Source organism: Fukomys damarensis, unplaced genomic scaffold (genome assembly GCF_012274545.1).
Source record: "Fukomys damarensis isolate Sample0158 unplaced genomic scaffold, DMR_v1.0_HiC HiC_scaffold_9, whole genome shotgun sequence".
NCBI classification, from domain to species: Eukaryota; Metazoa; Chordata; class Mammalia; order Rodentia; family Bathyergidae; genus Fukomys; species Fukomys damarensis.
The window spans coordinates 1437548-1455856 of record NW_022900921.1 but is presented as its reverse complement, the minus strand read 5'-3'; the positions used below and the strand labels follow the sequence as shown (position 1 = coordinate 1455856).

Below are 18309 nucleotides of genomic sequence, written 5' to 3'. Positions count from 1 at the left end.
GGCAGTGCGGCGGCGTCAGGCCGGCTTCCTAAGGAGCGGTGCTGGCTCCGTGCAGAGCCGGGCCCGGAGCTTGGGTCTTAGTGCCCGTGCTCGGTGCCCTCCACGTCCTGGTGTCCCCGACAGGGTCCCGAGCGCCGCAAAGAGGAACTTTCTCCCGCCGCTCCCACCGCCGAGGTTCTTGACTGGTCGGGGAAAAGCGCCAGGATGGGCCTGTGTTACTGTGCAGAATCCAGGGAGTCCGCCCTCAGAGGCAGCTGGGCTCGGGGTGAGGCGCAGTGCGAACCCGGCTGGAGATTGGAATTGTGAATCGGGCACAGGAGCAGGGCTCTGTTTCCAGGTGAAAGGCGCGGCCAGGCTATATAGTCTTTTTAAGACAGGAATTTAGTAGTAGTTTGGAGGAGGGAAAATTGGAACTTGGTGTCCTGAAGCTGTTTTTTTTATTTTGTTTTTTGTTTTTATGTACTATACAATTTAAAGTTTTTGGTTTTCTTTGTCTCCTTTCTACCCTGTTTTTTTCCATCTTATCTTTTTAGAACAGTTTTCTCTAAAACTCTGGAATTGGTTCCTTGACAGTGAGACAGACATTGAGTGGGGAAAGGTTGAGGTTCAGGAACATTGTCACAGGATGCATAGTGACTGTAGAGCGTATCTCCGGTCCCCTCCCGGGTTGGGTGCTGGTGCCACTCTCATTGGCTGTGTGAACAGGGACAGGAGGCCCCCACACTGCCCTGAGTTTCTTAGTCTATAAAATGGGGTGCTAGCAATGCCAGCAAGCTGTGGGGCTAATCAGTAAGTGGTGCCTGGCACGTGGTGAGGCTCAGGGAGTCCCTGCAGTTGATGGCCGGCAGTGTCCTCTTCAAGTCTTGCACCTGGGAATTCTCTCAGGCAAGAAGAATGAGGGTCTGGAGCCAGCTGGCCTCAGCCCTCAACTGTGCCTCTGTCGAGCCCCAGCTTCTCCTGCTTTCCCTCTCTGAGGACACGTACGGTCTTTCTTGGTGGTGGAAGGGTTTCAGAGCTGCTGATTCTGAGGGGCAAGTGGAAGGGGCTTCCTCCTGATACCTTTTTCTTCTCTCAGATCTTACCTTCTGGAGACCACAACCATCCAGGGCGAAGAGCCCAGAAAGAGGACATGGCTAATAAGCGGAAGGAAGCAAGGGCTCAGGTGAGCTCATTGCCATCTCAGTTCCTAATGGGTGGGATTCGTGGTTCCTTCCCTTACTGAAGCCCTCTACCCGATACAGCCTTCTGTAGGATTTGGCGCCCGAGTGCTTTCACCTTGGATGAGTTGGTCACTCTCATGGGTGGTGTAGGGAACACTGCCTACATTCATCCACATGTAGTGTATACTTTAATGTTCCTGATAGGCACCCTTTACTCGCCAATCTCACTCCATCATCCAATCACTATTTGACAGTTCAGAAACCAGGTGTCCTATCATTAGAGACTGAGCAAACTTGAACTCTTGGGAAAGTTTCTTTCTGTCCCTGCTGCTGTGACTCATCCATGTCTTGCTCCCTGTCCTTGGTGAGATTGATTCTTTTAACTCCTGGGAAGGAATTCTTACAGTATTTCTGCCTAGCTTCTGCAGCCCATGGTTTCTGTTTTTTTGTTTTGTTTTGTTTTGTTTCTCCCTCTTACCATTAGGATCATTTGCTTTGCTGTAGCTCTCATGAAAGCTGATCTTGACTTGCCATTTTCATCTTTATATTGGGGAACCAACAAGAGGCATCCATACATGGTAAGATGCTGTGTGAACAACGGATAGCCATGTTGAGAAGACACAGCTGGAGAGGAGTTTTACTCTGAGGGCAAAGGGAAGACTCCACAGGAGAGTTTCATGGGATATTAGTAATGAAGAAGTAGTGCACACAGTGGTTAAAAGTGGGGATTCTCAAGTGAGAGGATATGTTTTAACTTCTCTCCTCTGTTGCTCTTTGTGGGCCGAGGCAAATAATTCGCTCTCACTTATAAGATGCAAAGAACAGCCATGGCTAGATCTAGGATAGGAAAGAGGATGACTTGAGTTAGTGTCTGGAGATTGTTCAGCTCAGAGCCTGGTAGATCATAATAGCTCACTGTGTAGTGTTTGTGTCAGCTAAATAATACTGTTAATAATGTTAAATTTTGGTAGAAACTACTTTCCAGTGTTGGTAGGAACCCCAAACCACTCCTCCTTTCTCTGTTCATCTTCATGCAATACTTGAAAAGGAATGTGTTGAGGCTTTGTGTTTTAGTTACTTTCTCATTTCTGGAACACAGTACTCCCACAAGTTAAAGAGGGAAAGGTTTATTTTGGCTCACAGTTTGTAGAGTTTTCAGTCCATAGTTGGCTAGTTCCAATGCATGGTGGTATGGCAGAGAGGTATGAAAGAGGACAAAAAGTCCACAGAAGGGATAGCAGAAACTAGCAAGACTTCTTTCTTTCTCATTTATTCTATCCAGGCTACAAGCCTATTGGTTAGTACTACCCAAACTCAGGGTGGAACGTTCTTTGTCAGTAACCCCATCACCCAGTCCTATTCTAAACCAGTCGGTAGGCTGATCTGTCGTTGAACACCCATGATCCAGTTACTCCCAAAGCCCCACCTGAGGAACACCTGAGGCTTTGGGGGGATATTTTATATATAAACCATAGCACTTTGCATGATATTTCTAGTTCTCAATACAGAAGGGCAGTTAATTGTCCTCATTTTACATATATATGAGGAAACTAAAGCTCAAAGAATTCAGGTAACCCATATTCAAGCCCAGTGTATCTGGCACACACTATAGGCTTAAATCTTCCAGCAGCTTCATTGGTTCACCTTGCATAGCATGGGAGCCCCAGTCGTATGTTAGCAGGGCACTTTACCAATGTCAGCATTGTCTTTGGATCTACAAGTGTGGTATGGTTTGATCTGAGGCAGTATCCCGGACCTGCCATCTTCTGATTGAGCAGCGCTATTTCCTTCGAGGCTTTCCCATTCCATTCCAACAGGGTCAAGTTGCTCTCCTGTCTCAACCTTTCCTATCTCTGTGTGTGAGAACGCCCTTTGAATGTGAAATTCAGGAGTATTTTAAGTACATACATTCACATTATTGAGCAACCCTCATCATTGTTCATCTCTCTTGTATATATTGATATAAAATAAGAATTTTGCTTTACAGTAAAGAAGAAAATAGTTTATTCTGAGCCAAACATGAGTGACCATGACCAGGAAGGCAGATTCATATTATGTTAATGACATAGTCTGACATGAAGGAAGTTACATGAACTTTTATAGTCAAAGGCCTAAATTAATACATTTAACAAATACGGTGGTAAGGGCATTAGGTAGGCAGCTTATAGTAAAGGGGCAGGTCTTTCCTATAGAAATCAGGTATTCTAGCATTCTTAACTTCGGGGTTGATATAGGCTGCAGTTCTGTTATGCATAGCAGTACATCCTAGAACGTTTACCTCATAGGAGAATGTCGGGTCGGGTAACAAAAAATAAGTGGCTGGTTTTCCAGAACTCTTGCAACAGCCCTAGATACTTTGGGCTCTGCACTTGCAGCACTCCATCTCTCAGTTACCATGTTTTATTCAGCTGAGGTCAGGGTGCAGGATCTTAACATAGATGTGGCTTCTTCAGAGAACATAGGCCACACACATAGATTATCTCATTTGTTAACCCTATGAGGTAGGCGCTGAGATGCAGTTGTGAAGATTAGTTAAGAATGGAGCCTCAGACAGCCACATGGATTGGAATTCCTCTTCTACCACTGATCACCTGTGTGCCTTGGACCAATTGTTCATCCTCTGTGGTACTGTTTTTTCTCGTGCATAATAAGGACAATGATAATTCTTCATAGGATCATGGTTGAGATTAAACATATTATGCTCTAAAGATGAACATAAAGAACTAAGAGCAGTATTTAGCCTGTAGAAAGGATTCAGTTACTGATAGCTACTTTTTTTATAATTACTGTCTTTGAACTTGAGTAAGCAGCCAAACAGTGCCTTAAAGTTATTTAACTTAGTCATCAGTAGTGAGTGTTTAGGTTGTTTGCTTTTTGTGTGTATGCTCTTACAAACACCATGACAAGTATCCTCGTGCATGCAGTTTTGTGCACTGTTCATTACAATCCAAATACAGTAACTGGTGAGTTATAGAGCATACACATTTCCAAGCATTTCAAAAGGTATCATCTAATCATGTTTTCCCCATTAAGTTTATTGGTACATTTAAGGTATCATCTAATCTTCAAAAATCTTTGTTAACATTGATTGCCTCAGTTCCTTTAGACATCTCATTTTGATTGACACCCAGCTAATGAGGTAGTCAGTTTTCCATTACTGTTATAAAATACTTGAGATAATCAGTTTATAAGAAGGAAAGATTTATTTTTGCTGTGTTTTATAAGGGTCGGGAGAAGAGGACTTTGCTGGAGACCCGTGCAGTAGGTACCAGTTTCCTGTGAGCCACCACAGCATCAGGTTTCATAGACAGAACAAGACTTATAGTAAAGTTGAATCTTGGGTCCTGGTCAGTGGTGCTGATGGCAGCAAAGACAAAGGCCTCCAAGCACATCCCATATTTATTGAATACAATCATGAGAAGGAATAGGGAGCTTTGAAGTTATCTAGTGATTTACTGCCAAACACCTGGCATGGTGGCACCAGGCAGGAAATGTGAAGGAGTCAGCACTGCTTATCTTGGTAGGATAGAAGAAACCTGTACCAGGCACAATTTGCAAGCACCCCACAAGGTCAGTGAGAAGCGATAATTCAGGGGAAAGGATTTTAATTGGGAATACACTGACCTTAGCTGTACATAACTCAGCAGAGTCCTGCCACTTCACATACCAGGACTTAGGCCTCAGTGACAGCCATTAACAAAGGAGTAATACTAGCCCAACTCTGCTAGCTGACATGCCCATTTGAGTGACACAGGGTTTTGATCTGACTCCTGATATAAAACAGTATAACCAAATTCGGGAAGGCAAGAAGTACATGCCACTGATAGCCTGCTCGTTCTGGACAAGGATGTCTCCTAAATGGTTTCAAATGTTTCAGTCTGTGGTCGCTTGGCCTTGTAGCTTTGCACCTGCTGTGGAGCAGTACTGTGTATCAAGGTGGGAGTCTGTGGGAGAAGGCTACTGGGAAGCAGAGAGAGGGACGGGAACCAGCTGGCGTCCCAGTGTCCCCTTCGAGAGCACGTGCCCAATGACTCCCCGTCCTGAAGGTTCCACTCCTCTCATTGGCACCTTGGGACTGGGAAAAAGACTTCAACGCACTGGTCTTTGACGGGCAAGAAGGGTCCAGGCTACAGTGGCCAGGTTCCTCCTTTTTGCGCTCGATGCCCATTTTTCACAGACAACCTGAACCTTTAGATCTTTGAGTGGCATCAGGAGCATTTCCCGGTAGCCTCTGCCTCCCCACTGCTGCCTTCTTCCCTCTGAGACTGGTCCCGAGTAAGCTGCAGTGGCTTGTCCTTGCAGGTGGCAGTGACCTTCGAAGACGTAGCTGTGCTCTTTACTCGGGAGGAGTGGAGGAAGCTGGATGCTCTGCAGAGAAACTTGTACCGGGACGTGATGCTAGAGAATTACAGGAACCTGGCTTCCCTGGGTAAGGAAATTCCCCACAGAGACTGACTTCAGAAAAGTGAGGTCTCAGTGCTTCCTTCCCTGAGTAGCAGCTGTTGATCATCAAAACATTAGCTGAGTCTTGCCTTAAGATTGTACAAATTGGATGTGTACAAATAAATGTTGAAAGCACCCACCCTGCTCACAGGCATGGAATGGACTGTGTACAGGAACAGAGGGCGTTGTGTCGGGAATCGCTCCCTGCCCTCAGTGTAGTTGCCCACAGGAGATGTCTTCACGTTCCAGGTGTCTTTTCTGCACAGAATTCTGTGGTTCCTTGGCTCATCTCAGCAGAGGGTTTATTTGTTCAGTCTTGGACCTGCACTTGCCTGTCCTAGGGGTCATCACAATCTCTCTAGAAAAGACCAGGTAGTGAATATTTCAGCTTTGTGGGCCAGTTTCTGTATTCTCTTTCTCCTAGTCTCTGGTTTTTTTGTGGTTTTTCAAATTTTTTATTAATTCAGTTTTTGTCTATGATCAGGATTCCCCTTTACCAAACCGAGGGTGATCTCCCTGTTGCAGCAAGGAGAGGATCCCTGGAAGGCTGAGAAAGAAAACCCTGGAGGCCCCTCTCTCGGTGAGTGATTAGGCCCGAGGTGCCTGGGTTAACACGAAGGGGATGAAGCTTGGCGTGTTGGCTGGGCAACTTCTTCGGCTTCTCGGTCCTTAAGAAGAGGGAAAGGCAAAGCCCGGGCTCCTAGACATGTGCTTCCTCTCACTTTCTTGTAGTCACTTCTCAAATGAATATCTCAGGGTCTCTCTTCTTCTTATTTCCTGTTGCTTCCCAGAAGGGCAGCATTTTCATGCGCTCTATTTAAGGGACTACAAATGACTCCTCTGGCTAAAGCTGAAGGTAGGTGCAGGGAAAGGAGACGCTGAGGAAAGAAATGAGGAGGAAGCTATGTAAGGACCACGTTGCAGCAGTGCTTTGGTGCAGTTCTAAGAGACCAGAACTGTCTCCTGGGTGACTGGAAATAAGTGAAGAAGTTAAACAGCCTATATGAATCTTGAAGTTTAGAAACACTGACCTAAACCAGAAACCATTTAAGTTTCCTTCAGTAAAATAGCTGAAGTAACTGTGCTATGTCCTTACTGTGAAACCCCTCACCACACTTAGAAGGAAGAGCACACGGAGGTGGACAGAGCTCCAAGGGACGTTGAGGAGTGAAGCACATTGTGGAGTGCTACTAAAATATGTCACTGTTTAAAGACATGGACGCGTGTGTCTGTGTACAGTGTAATGCTTCTGGGAACAGAGCAAGCGTAGGAGGAAGCCGGGTAAGCTTAGGGGGATACAGCTTAGCTGGTAACAGTAGTTACTTTTGGAATGAATCTGATGTATAGGGGCTTTATTTGCATGTAGTGTTTTAATTTTTCACAAAGTGGGCATATGTTCATGGAGTCCTTTGGGATTTGAAGTTAATGAGAGTAGTCACTTTGAAGCATTGTGGAGGATAAACTTAACAGTGAGGCAGAACTGGAGGTGAGAAGCCTCCCAGAGACATTGCAGTCTTGTAATCTAGAAGCTGCACTCCATGGGGGTGATGGTGGACCAGGAGAAGCTAGCTTGATAAGGATACGTGAGAGGTCATTACAGGCCGGTTTTCATTTGAGATGTGAGTGAAGTACTTGGTGACGATCTGATGGGCAGGTGTGTAAGGGAAAGGGACAGATTAGGACTCCCAAGAGGAGGTCAGGGATCCCTCACTGTGAAGGTGGTATTTTCAGCCCTGAGCTGACCGGGTGAGAGAACAAAGCAGAGGACAGAATCCCAGGAACCGGTGTTTTCCAGGTAGTTAAGAAAGAGGAGTCTGTGACTGAGCTTGAGGTAAAGTTACCAGAGCAGAGAACTGGGAGAAGGTCACCCCTGTGGCCTTCGGGGATAAGGGCTGTGTAATTAGGGAATCTGGTGCTGGAGGACTGAGGCTTGCCCTCTGCCCTGTAGCTTGGCTCCCCCTTCATATGTGCTGAGTAACCTGGTGTCAAGGACCCAGAGAGCAGCACTGGACGTGGTGAGACTGGGGCCTGTGCTCGTGGGCTTACAGGCGAGTGCAGAAGACCAGAGTGAATATGCCATGCACGCTCAGAGTGTGGAAGAACAATTTCTAGTGAGAGCAGAGGAAAAACGAAGTGCTATGAGAAGAAAGAAGTGGTAGCAGCCAAAGCTTCTCTGAGGAAAGGTAAGGGTTTGAGCATGTAAAGAATCAATCCAGCCCCAGAAATGGCAGGTGTGATGATTCTGAGAGGGGAAGCCAGTGTCCTGTGAGAAGGGTGGAGTAGACTGCAGGAGATAGCAGTGGAACCAGATGCTGCCAATCCTTGGCCAGTGACAGGGTTTGGTCTCAGGACCTGGGAGCTGCACAGGACTGAGCAGTCCTGAGCAGCCTGGAGCCAGGCCCAGGTGCCTTCACTGCAGAGAGAAGGGTGCAGCTCCCTGAGGTTCCTGAAGGTATGGAGGAGAGGAGGTGTGGGCTGTGTCAGTTCCACAGTCAGCCATAGCCCCTCATTCCTGGGTCAAGGAGGAGCACAGGACAAATTACCTCGTCTTGCCAGCTCAGGTTTGAAGGTCTCCTTGATCTCAGGGGATAGCATCTGAGATGGCAACTACAGATGTCTGTCTTTTTAACCCTCATATGATAGAAATACACTAATTGTGTAGCTGATGCCAGAGATCAGGGAGGTTACATGAAAGCAAATAGAACAGCTGGGAAGCCGTTGAGAATTAGGTGGCAGTCTAGTCACTAGCTGTAGTCTGAGTGTATGGGAATGAACAGAGGAAAAGGAAAGAATCTTACCCTGTGCCCCATCTTCAGAGTCCCTAAGAGATGAAAGAAGTGAGTGTGAGAGGGATTAGACGAACAGGAAATAGGGCTGGGACCCTGAGCTGTGCAGGGAAAGGCTGGAGCCTTTGGGGATAGGGTCAGCTCCCTCTTTCTCATTTCTAGGGGACAGCCCTGAACAAAGCCAGGAGTGAGTTACTGACTGATATTGAGGGTGTTGGCTTCTATATACTTTCCTTCAATATTTTTTACTTTATATTTTTCATACTCAGTCAGTTTAATTATTCTTCCTTCAAGTTTGGTGATTCTTCTATGTGCTCAAATCTTTGGAAAACCTCAAATGAAATTTTCTTTTAAATTGCTACTTTTTCTTTTTTCTTTTTGTTTTTGAAGTACTGGGCAGTAGCTTTACCCTGAGCTACATTCCCAGCCCATTTTGTTTTTTGTTTTGAAACGGGCTAAGTTGCCCAGTGGGACCACTAAGTTGCCCTTTGGGTCCTCCTGGTTGAGTCTTTCAAACTACTGGGTTAACAGCCATGCACCACAAAGTTTCTATACTTTTATCTCTATAATTTGTTTCTATGTTTTATATTTTTATTTTATTTCTACTTTTCATGACTTTTCTATATCTTCTTTTTAGCTCTCTGAGCATCTTTATGACAGTTGTCTTAGTCTTTGTATATCACCTGCCTCCATCTAATCTTTCCTCATGAGTTTTTTCTATTTATTTTTTCCTTTGAACAGAGCATACTTTCCCTTTTTAAAAAATTCTTTATGATTTTTGTTGAAAAGTAGGCATTTTAACCTTACATTCTTGTAGTGGTGAAATCAGATTTTCTTCCTTTCCTGAGTCTTCTAGTGTTTGGGGTAGTTTTTCTGTTATTCATTTAATTTTTAGTTTTTCTGTAGTTGGACGGTGTCTATTTGCCATTTATTAGCCTGAGGTATAAACTGCAAGTTTTCTCATGCCTTTTCTGACCCTGTCTTTCCTTGGACAAGCATTATGACTTTCTAAATCTTCCAGTGTATGTAGTTGCTTTTCCATGTCCTTATCCTCAATTGTCTGATTCCCAAAAGTAGAAAGAAAAGCAAAGGGAGGGGTTTTGTGGGGATTAGGCACTGTTGCTTAAATCCTTTGGAAGCCACCTTAGCCAGTAGAGATTGCAATAATGGTGTCCTGCTTTTGCATGTGCACTTCTGTGGTACAAAGGAGCAGTGGATATTCAGAACCCTGTTATTTGCAGGGCAAGATCCTAATTCCCAGGGCCTCTTTAGGATGCCTGCCATGGAACTTCTTGTCTTTATCCCCTGACATTTTTATGACCTTTAATCATTCTATTTATGAGTATAAGAGGTCATTCCAGTTTTTGTGTGTGTAGTTTTATGTTATTCAAAATCCTCATAACATTTTTCTCATACAGATTTTTACAGGCTGCCTTGACTTCACAGTGTAGCCCCAGATTGGCCTCAAACTCATGGCGATCCTCCTGCCTCAGCCTAAATGCTGGGATTACAGACATGGGCCACCATGCCTGGCCTTCATATTTCTTACAGATTTGCTCCTCTCTTTCTTTGTAACCAATGGGGATTGATTTTAGTGTGCCAATTTCATATCCTATAACTTCAGGGATTCCTTGATTCCTTGGTATTTTTTCATATACAGTATCATTTCTGCAAATACAGGTAATTTTTCTTCATTATTTATCTTTAAGTCTCTAATTGGTTTCTTCAACCTGATTGCATTTATTAATGCTTCTAGTATAATGTTGAGTATTAGGGAAAATAACAGTCTTGCTTTGTCCTTGATCATAACGGAAATACATCTAGTGCTTCTTCACTAAATAAGATACTAGCTTAGGGTCTAAAGTATAAATTATACCATTTCATGGAAGTATTCCTCAATTCCTATTTTCTTAAGTGGTTTTGTTGTCAGCAATGCAGCATTTCTTTGCAGCCTTTCTCAACATCTCCAAGATAAATTTTTTCTTTACATGTAATATAGTCATGCATTGTACAATGTTTTCATCAATGACAGACCACATATAATGCAGTGGTCTTATAAGATTCTGGTGGAGCTGAAATTTTTCTCTATAATTGAATTGTATGTTGTAAAATTGCTATATTAAGAAGAGGGAAAAATTTTTATAAATAAAGAGGGATATGAATTGTTGGAGCTCAGACTCAGGAAATGGTGCACAAAGAAGGTAACATGTGAAGGCTGTGGAGGGGCTTGCCAGGTAGAAAAGGGATACAAGACATTCAAGAATAGAAATAACTTAAAAATGTGATAGTTGATGAGGCAATCTTAGACCGGATACCAGGCTGCATTTCTCAATTCGTACTTTAATTCCTCTTTTCATCCCACTGATCATTCTTGTCATGCTTGGGCTCCTTAAATAAGCTTTCTTTATTCTTTTGTTTACTCTGGTAATACAGCCATTGTTCATTATCATTTAATTAAACATTATTTTCCTATTTTTCCCATGCTGTCATATTTTAGACACATAGCAAATCCTTATTTATATATCATCGACACCTTATACATATTTATCTCAGCTGATCACAGCAGTCATTGACAATTTCTCTTTCCATTCTAGGATGTAAAAGCCATCTTCAAACCATAAAGTCAACTCAAACTAAAGATTCATCACTTCAGGAACTAATGAGGAAGAGACTAAAAAAAGATGAACTCTGGGACTTCATAACAGAAAGACCCTGCATTTCTGAGGACAGATTTAAAAAAAAGTGGGACAAAAATGAAAGTTTGCAAATAATTTCAATAACCCATATGAAGATTCTTACTTTAAGTGAATGCCATAACAGTTTTGAATTTGGCCAAAACATCAGCCTGAAATCAGTCATTGTTAAGACACAAAGGATTGCTAGAGAAAAAATACCCTTAAAACATGAAGTACAAAGAAACAGCTTCAAGCAGAATTCAAATTCATTTAACCGATCAAAAATCAAGACAGCAGAGAAACGCTACAAATGTAATACATGTGAAAAAGCTTTCATTCACAATTCTTCCCTTCGTAAACATGAGAAAAACCATACTGGAGAAAAATTATTTAAGTGTAGAGAATGTTCAAAAGCCTTTAGCCAAAGTTCAGCACTTATTCAACATCAAAGAACTCACACGGGAGAGAAGCCCTACATATGTAAAGAATGTGGGAAAGCCTTTAGTCATAGTGCATCCCTCTGTAAGCACCTTAGAACTCACACTGTGGAGAAATCCTATAGATGTAAAGAATGTGGTAAATCCTTTGGTAGAAGATCTGGCCTTTTTATACATCAAAAAACCCATGCTCGAGAAAATCCTCATAAATATAATCCAGGTAGGAAGCCATCCATTTGTACTACTTCTCTTCCGGGAGGTCAGAGACTTCATCTCAGAAAGAAGTCCTACTTATGTAATGAGTGTGGTAACACCTTTAAGTCCAGCTCATCCCTTCGTTATCATCAGAGAATTCACACTGGAGAGAAGCCTTTCAAATGTAGTGAATGTGGGAGAGCCTTCAGTCAGAGTGCATCACTCATTCAACATGAACGAATTCACACTGGAGAAAAGCCCTACAGGTGTAATCAATGTGGAAAAGGCTTCACTTCCATCTCACGACTCAATAGACATCGAATAATTCATACTGGTGAAAAATTGTATAATTGTAACGAATGTGGCAAAGCCTTAAGTTCCCATTCCATAAGCCTTCAGACAAAGTTCAGCTCTCATTCAACATCAAAGAATGCATACTGGCGAAAGACCCTATAAATGTAGTGAGTGTGGGAAAACATTCAGGTGTAACTCATCCCTTAGTAATCATCAAAGAATTCATACTGGAGAGAAACCTTATCGATGTCTAGAATGTGGGATGTCATTTGGCCAAAGTGCTGCTCTTACTCAGCATCAGAGGATTCATACAGGAGAGAAACCCTTCAAATGTAATACATGTGGGAAAACTTTTAGACAAAGCTCCTCACTTATTGCACATCAAAGAATTCATACTGGAGAGAAGCCCTATGAATGTAATGCATGTGGGAAACTGTTCAGCCAGAGGTCCTCCCTTACTAACCATTATAAAATTCATATTGAAGAGGACTCCCTAAAAGCAGATTTGCATCTGTAAAAGCCTTAAACCAAAGCTTATCAGAGAATAGATACTTAAGATTGATTTAAAGTAATGAATATGAGGAAACTTTTTAATTTAGTTCTCATCAGATAGTAATTTCCAAGTCTGTGTAATGATTATGATGAAAAATTTTATACCTTTTAGTCACTTTTTAAAACATCCTAAGACACCTCGTAGTTGCAGATTTTGGCATGGGCCATTTGTAGTATGAAAATGGTTTTTTTCTGTATCAGCATTATGTAATGTCTGCATTATGTAAATACAAAAATTGGGGTTCAGGGTTGCTAAATTTTTCAGAAAACTGAGCTGTTAGCATATTTATTAGAGCTAATGTAATAAAATAATTGATCTTAAAAGTAAATGCATTTTTAGAGGATAGGACCAAATAAAAGGAAAACAAACTGCAAACTACCTCAGTGTCCAGAATATGTTTTTTAACTTATTCTCAAACTTTTTACATGGTTTTCATTTAAAAAAAGAAAAATCTGTTGCCTTTTCTATCAAATGATACCCACATGTCTCAAACACTTTCTAAACAAGTCTTAATTTTGTTCTCAAATTTTTATTGAAGGCACTTATTAGAAAACCATACTTTTTGTGCTCTGAATAGTGTTAGATAATTTAAACTTGTAGATTGTTTAGCCAGTCACTTCAATATTAAAGCTATAAATAGCTTTTAATTGGTTGCAAGATAAATCCTGATAGTTTTTAAAAAATAGCACACGTGACAAAGTCTTGAAAAAGGAATGAGTTAACAAGAGATTATTTTATTCACTTGGAGTTTTAAAGTTTTTGGAAATTATAGACTGCAAAAGAAAAAATAATTGTGACCTTTGGACTAGTTTACTCAGTAAATGTGTGTTTAGGTCTACATTTGGGCCATATTCTATCCTGGACACAAGAAATTGTATGGAAGAAAGAAACAGGCCATCTTCAACTATTAAATGAAATAGATGGGCAAGTAGGAGTTAAAAGGAATAATGAGCAGTAAAAGTTAATGTGGTTTTCGTGGAGAAAATAGGTCTAATTAGTGATGATACTATGTAATGGAACAAAGATAGGGTTATGCACAAGATAGAAGGAATTAGAAGAGCAAAGGATTCTGGAAAGACATGATGCAGTGTCCCAGAGACAATGATACCTGGGACATTTTTAGAAGAATAACTGAAATTCTTCAAAAGTGAATGTTCTAAATAGGTGAAACCACGTGCAAAGATGTAAGTGGATGGATGACAGCATGCCTCATTTGTAGAGAATCTGTTAGAAGTAATGAGCTTGGTATGTCAACCTGCAGGAGGCAGAGGCTAGGTAACAAAAGGTCTACTGTACTAATTCATTCTGAATTTTGAATTTCATTCTGAAATTTGTAGTGCCAATTAGAGGTTTTTAATAAACTGGCAACCATATAACAGATGTTTTTATGATTTTGAAGATGACTTAAATCCACAGACCCAGCCTATTTTCTGTTATGGTAGGAAAAAGATCTCATTTGTACAGTGTTAGTAGATATTTGGGTGCTTTAAGATAATTCAAATCTGCTTTAGAGAATTTTTTAAAGGAAAGGATGAGTTTGAGTTTATTATAGTTGTTTCATTTAAAATGCTCTACTTTTATCACTTTTGTATGTTTGAAATCAGAAAGAAAGTTTTAAAGCTACTCAGGGACGGAGAGAAATAATGCTTTAAGGAGTGGTATATCTCAACTAAAATTGAAATGCGGCAGTTGACCAGGTATGTGAAGATGTATGGAAAGGGAGACAAACTGAGGCAGTGTCATGAAGGCGCTGAGAGGACATGATGTGCTCCCTGTAGTATTGGAAATATTTTTAAATTTTTCCATTTTAGTATATAGAAATACAGTTTATTTTTGTATATTGGCCTGGTGTATAGCAACCTTATTAAATTCAGTTATTTCTTATAGTTGATAGATGCTTTTGGGTTTTCTGCATATGTAATCATGTTATTTATAAAAAATTACCATTTTAGTGCTCTCTTCGGCAGCACATATACTAAAAATTACATTTTAGTTTTCCTATTCCAATCATGATGTCTTTGTTTCTTACATTGCAGTCCTAGATAAAAATGGGCCAGAACAATGTTGAGTAGAAGTGATAATATTAAATATTAATCTGTTTAATATGATACCAGCTTTGTTGGTAGATATTTTTCAAGATAAGGACATTCTCTTGCATTCCTTGTGTGTTACGAATTTTTGTAATAAATGAGAAGTATTTTTTGTCATATCCATTTTCTGCATTGATTGAAATTATATCATTTTTTGCATTATAGAGAATTGCATTGTTTTAACTTTGAGATTGCATACCTGAAATTAATCCTACTATGTTATAATGTATCATCATGCTGGCGTTTGTATGTATATGATCAGGTTTCTTACTTAAGAAATAGAAACCTGATTGAAGTGACCAGGATTGTCTTGCAAAAATTAGAGTAAAAGGAATTTTTTCATCCAGTTATGAAGGATGGATGTAATATGTCTGGAAAGGAAGGAGAATATAAGGCCAAGAGTAGTGCAGGATCAAAAGGCCCAGAGGAAGACAGAATGCAACATCTAGAGGAACTTGTAGTGATACTGACCTTCCTGATAAAGAAGAGGAAAGAAAATAATATTTGACTTTTTTTTTTTTTTTGTACTAGGGAACAAACTCAGGATCCTGTGCTTGCAAGGCCACTGAGCTAAATCCCCAGCCCTGAAAATTATACTCTCTGTGGTTTTTGTTTTATTTTGGTACCAGGGATCATACTAAGGATCTTGAGCTTGCGAGGCAGAAGGCAGTACCACTGAACTAAATCCTTGCCCCTGAAAATTAATATTTGAAATGAAAGCTAGGGTTTAGCTGTGAGAGACCTTGAATGATCTTTGTATTCCTAAAACTAGAAGTTTGATCCTAAAGATACTACTATATATTTCTGAAGAGTGGCCAATTTGAAGACTGTTTTAGGAGGAATGTTTGATGGAGCAAATAGTTAAAATAGGTTTTGTGAATTTCTGGCTTGAGAAATTGATGGAAGGATTGACTGGGGACAGGAGTTTGAGAGTCTGTAAAATATTCATAGTGAGAAGGGAAAAGAGGCTAGTTCTATTCCTAGTGCCCTGTAGTTGTCCTAGTATTTTGCTGAACACCACAGATGGCAAAATTCTTAATTACATCTGACATATTCATTCTTTTCAAAATCGGAGTGTAATGAGTCTTTCAAAAGCAGAAGATAGATTAGTATAATTGGCCAGTCTGTTTCAGGTTATAAAAATCAGTTGTTGTAGTAGTACCATTTAAAACTACAGCTTTCAATGAGGACCTTCAACATAGTCAACAGATCTGTGTTTTCCAGTCCCAGTTTGGTTTTGATTTACATAGTCCCTGACTTTTTCAACTGTAGAAATTCTACCTTATCATTTAATATCCTTATTTATGGTTCCTAATTGTAAAGATCACCTCAAAAACTTAAATGTTCATCATATGCATTTGTGTATAGAAATGTCAAGATGAGTTGACAACAAAAACTACAAAGAAATACTGTTTGTATCATGTTATTAGTAACAGTACTGCTATATACTAGTGTTATGGCTAGTATTAGATGTTCCCCCCTCCCAAAGCCTCATGCTTTTTTTCTAGGTGACTGAATCTAAGAGTATGTGATTGATTCGTGGTGGGGCTAGGCCCAAGGACACTAGGATTAAGAGAGTGGTTGCTACCCACCCTAAGTAATCTGAGTAAGAATAAAAGGAGCAGGAAGATGCTCCCTTAATAAGGTCCCTTATTACCTTTGCTACCTTGTGCGCACCATGTTGTTTCTCCTCTGTGATGCCTGTTTGCCATCCCTGCCTTAGAGCCAGCGGATTATGGACTGAAACCTCTACAAACTGAGCTAAATAAACCCTTCCCCCTTTAACTTTGGGTATTTTGTCTCAGCAACAAGATAAACATAACTAACACAACCGGTGTTGTTGGATTAAAAATAAATAATTATGCATTGTTTTGAATCTAAAAGTCAAATTGTTTTAGCAAGATGGAGTAGACAAATCTATTTTTTCCTATTTCTCTTACTAAATATATGTTAAAAAAACCCTATACTTTGCATATAAAATGAACATAAAATTTTAATGATTCTTTTTGCTTTATATATCCAGACTTCAAGATGAAAAAATTGTGATCCCAGAAACACCAATGGGCAGAGAGAAAAAGCCCTAGCAAAGCTTCCTTTCTCTACCCAAATGACCAAGAAAGGGCCAGTGACCAAGATCAGAAGAAGCATTTAGAGAATAACCACTATACCCAAACAACAGAAAAGGATTATCCTACCACTACACCAGCAAAGGCCACGGGAAATCCTTCTACCCTTACCAGGCTGTAAATGTGAGCCATAAAGACCCAGCTGAGTAACATACGAGCAGGCCAAGAACTAGGATCTTCATCCACACTGGCTGGTAATGGCATGTGCTGCATTCTCTCAAGAACAGTGAAGACTATACGGGGAACCTAGATTTCTGAAACCATTACCCGGTAAGAAGACGGCATCTCCCCCTTCCCTGATAGGACAGTCTCAGAGAAGGCTGAGTGTATAGAACTTTTACCACTGTCCAGTTGTAATCAGGCTACATTTCAACCCACAGTGTCAGTGGAGGCAAAATAAGGAGCAGCAGAAAAGCAGTTTTTCTCCTCCCAGTCATAGTGGTGTAGACCCAATGAGAAGGTGAGACTCTCACCACAGCAAGCAGTAAACAGGAGGCCTTTGCCTCTTCAGGTGTCAGAAAGGCCATCAGACCACAATTAAGTGGCACCTCCTCCGCCTCTGCCGGAATAGTATCAAAGCAAGGCAGATAGAAGGTTCAAATAAAATCCATTATTTCATAATATAATATTTAAAATGTTCAGGTTTTACTGAAATATACCAAGGACCAGGAAGATTATTTAAAATAAAAATTATAATTAGCAGATAAAAGTTATGTACCATGTTAATATTATCTGACAATTTTAATGCTGATAAAGCATCAAATACTTGAGAAATTATGAAAATGCTTGAAACCAATTAAAAAGTCTCGGTGAAGAAACTGAAAGTCTCAGAAAAGAAATTGAAGGGAATAAATAAAAAAACAAATGAAAATTTTAGAACTGAAAAAAAACAATAACCATAATTTTGAAACTCACTGCATGGACTCACAGCAGAACCGAATGGACAAGGAAGTATTAGTGGCTTTTAGATTTTAAAAAAATAAAAAAGGGATGGGAGAGACTCAGGAACCAGAAAGATTATAACAAAAGATCTTACATTTTTATCATCAGAGTTTAGGAGGGAGAGGGGAAAGAGTGAGCTAAAATGTTTTTGAAGTACTATGGATAAAACTCTCAATTTAGCAAAAGATATAAACAAGTAGATTCAAGAAATTGAGCAAACCCCCAAAAGCATAAACCCAAAGATATCTACACCAAAACACATCATAGTAAAACTTCTGAAAACTAAAGTTAAAGAAAAAATTTGAAATCGGTGAGAGAGAAAAATAACATGTTCAACATACCCTGGAAGGGTGTAGTCTTTATCCCTGGCCCCTTCCCCTCTGCATCTTCTGCTTTCTTTCTGCTTCCTGGCATCCACAAGTTTAGGTGGCCTTTTTCCACCATACCCCACCACCACGAAGTATCAGTTACCGAAGACCCTTATGAAAGGTTCAATCTCCTGCTCAGTGTTGTGTCGTGCAGCTGACAGCTGAAAGCTGAAAATGAAACCAAGAGAAAACTGAGTTATAAAAGAGCACTGGGATGCCAAACTGCTGGAAGGAGCAAAG

At 40.6% G+C, this 18309-nt stretch overlaps 1 protein-coding gene across 1 annotated transcript; it reads left to right on the top strand.

Moving 5' to 3' along the window:
- Window positions 1-24: 24 nt before the first annotated feature.
- Window positions 25-13020, top strand: LOC104862049 (zinc finger protein 354B). The gene is given in 6 exon segments (XM_033761523.1): window positions 25-337; window positions 1076-1162; window positions 5463-5589; window positions 6088-6183; window positions 10984-12085; window positions 12087-13020. Coding segments are annotated over 5 exon segments (1779 nt in total). The 5' UTR covers window positions 25-337; window positions 1076-1129; the 3' UTR covers window positions 12508-13020.
- The last annotated feature ends 5289 nt before the right edge of the window (window positions 13021-18309 follow it).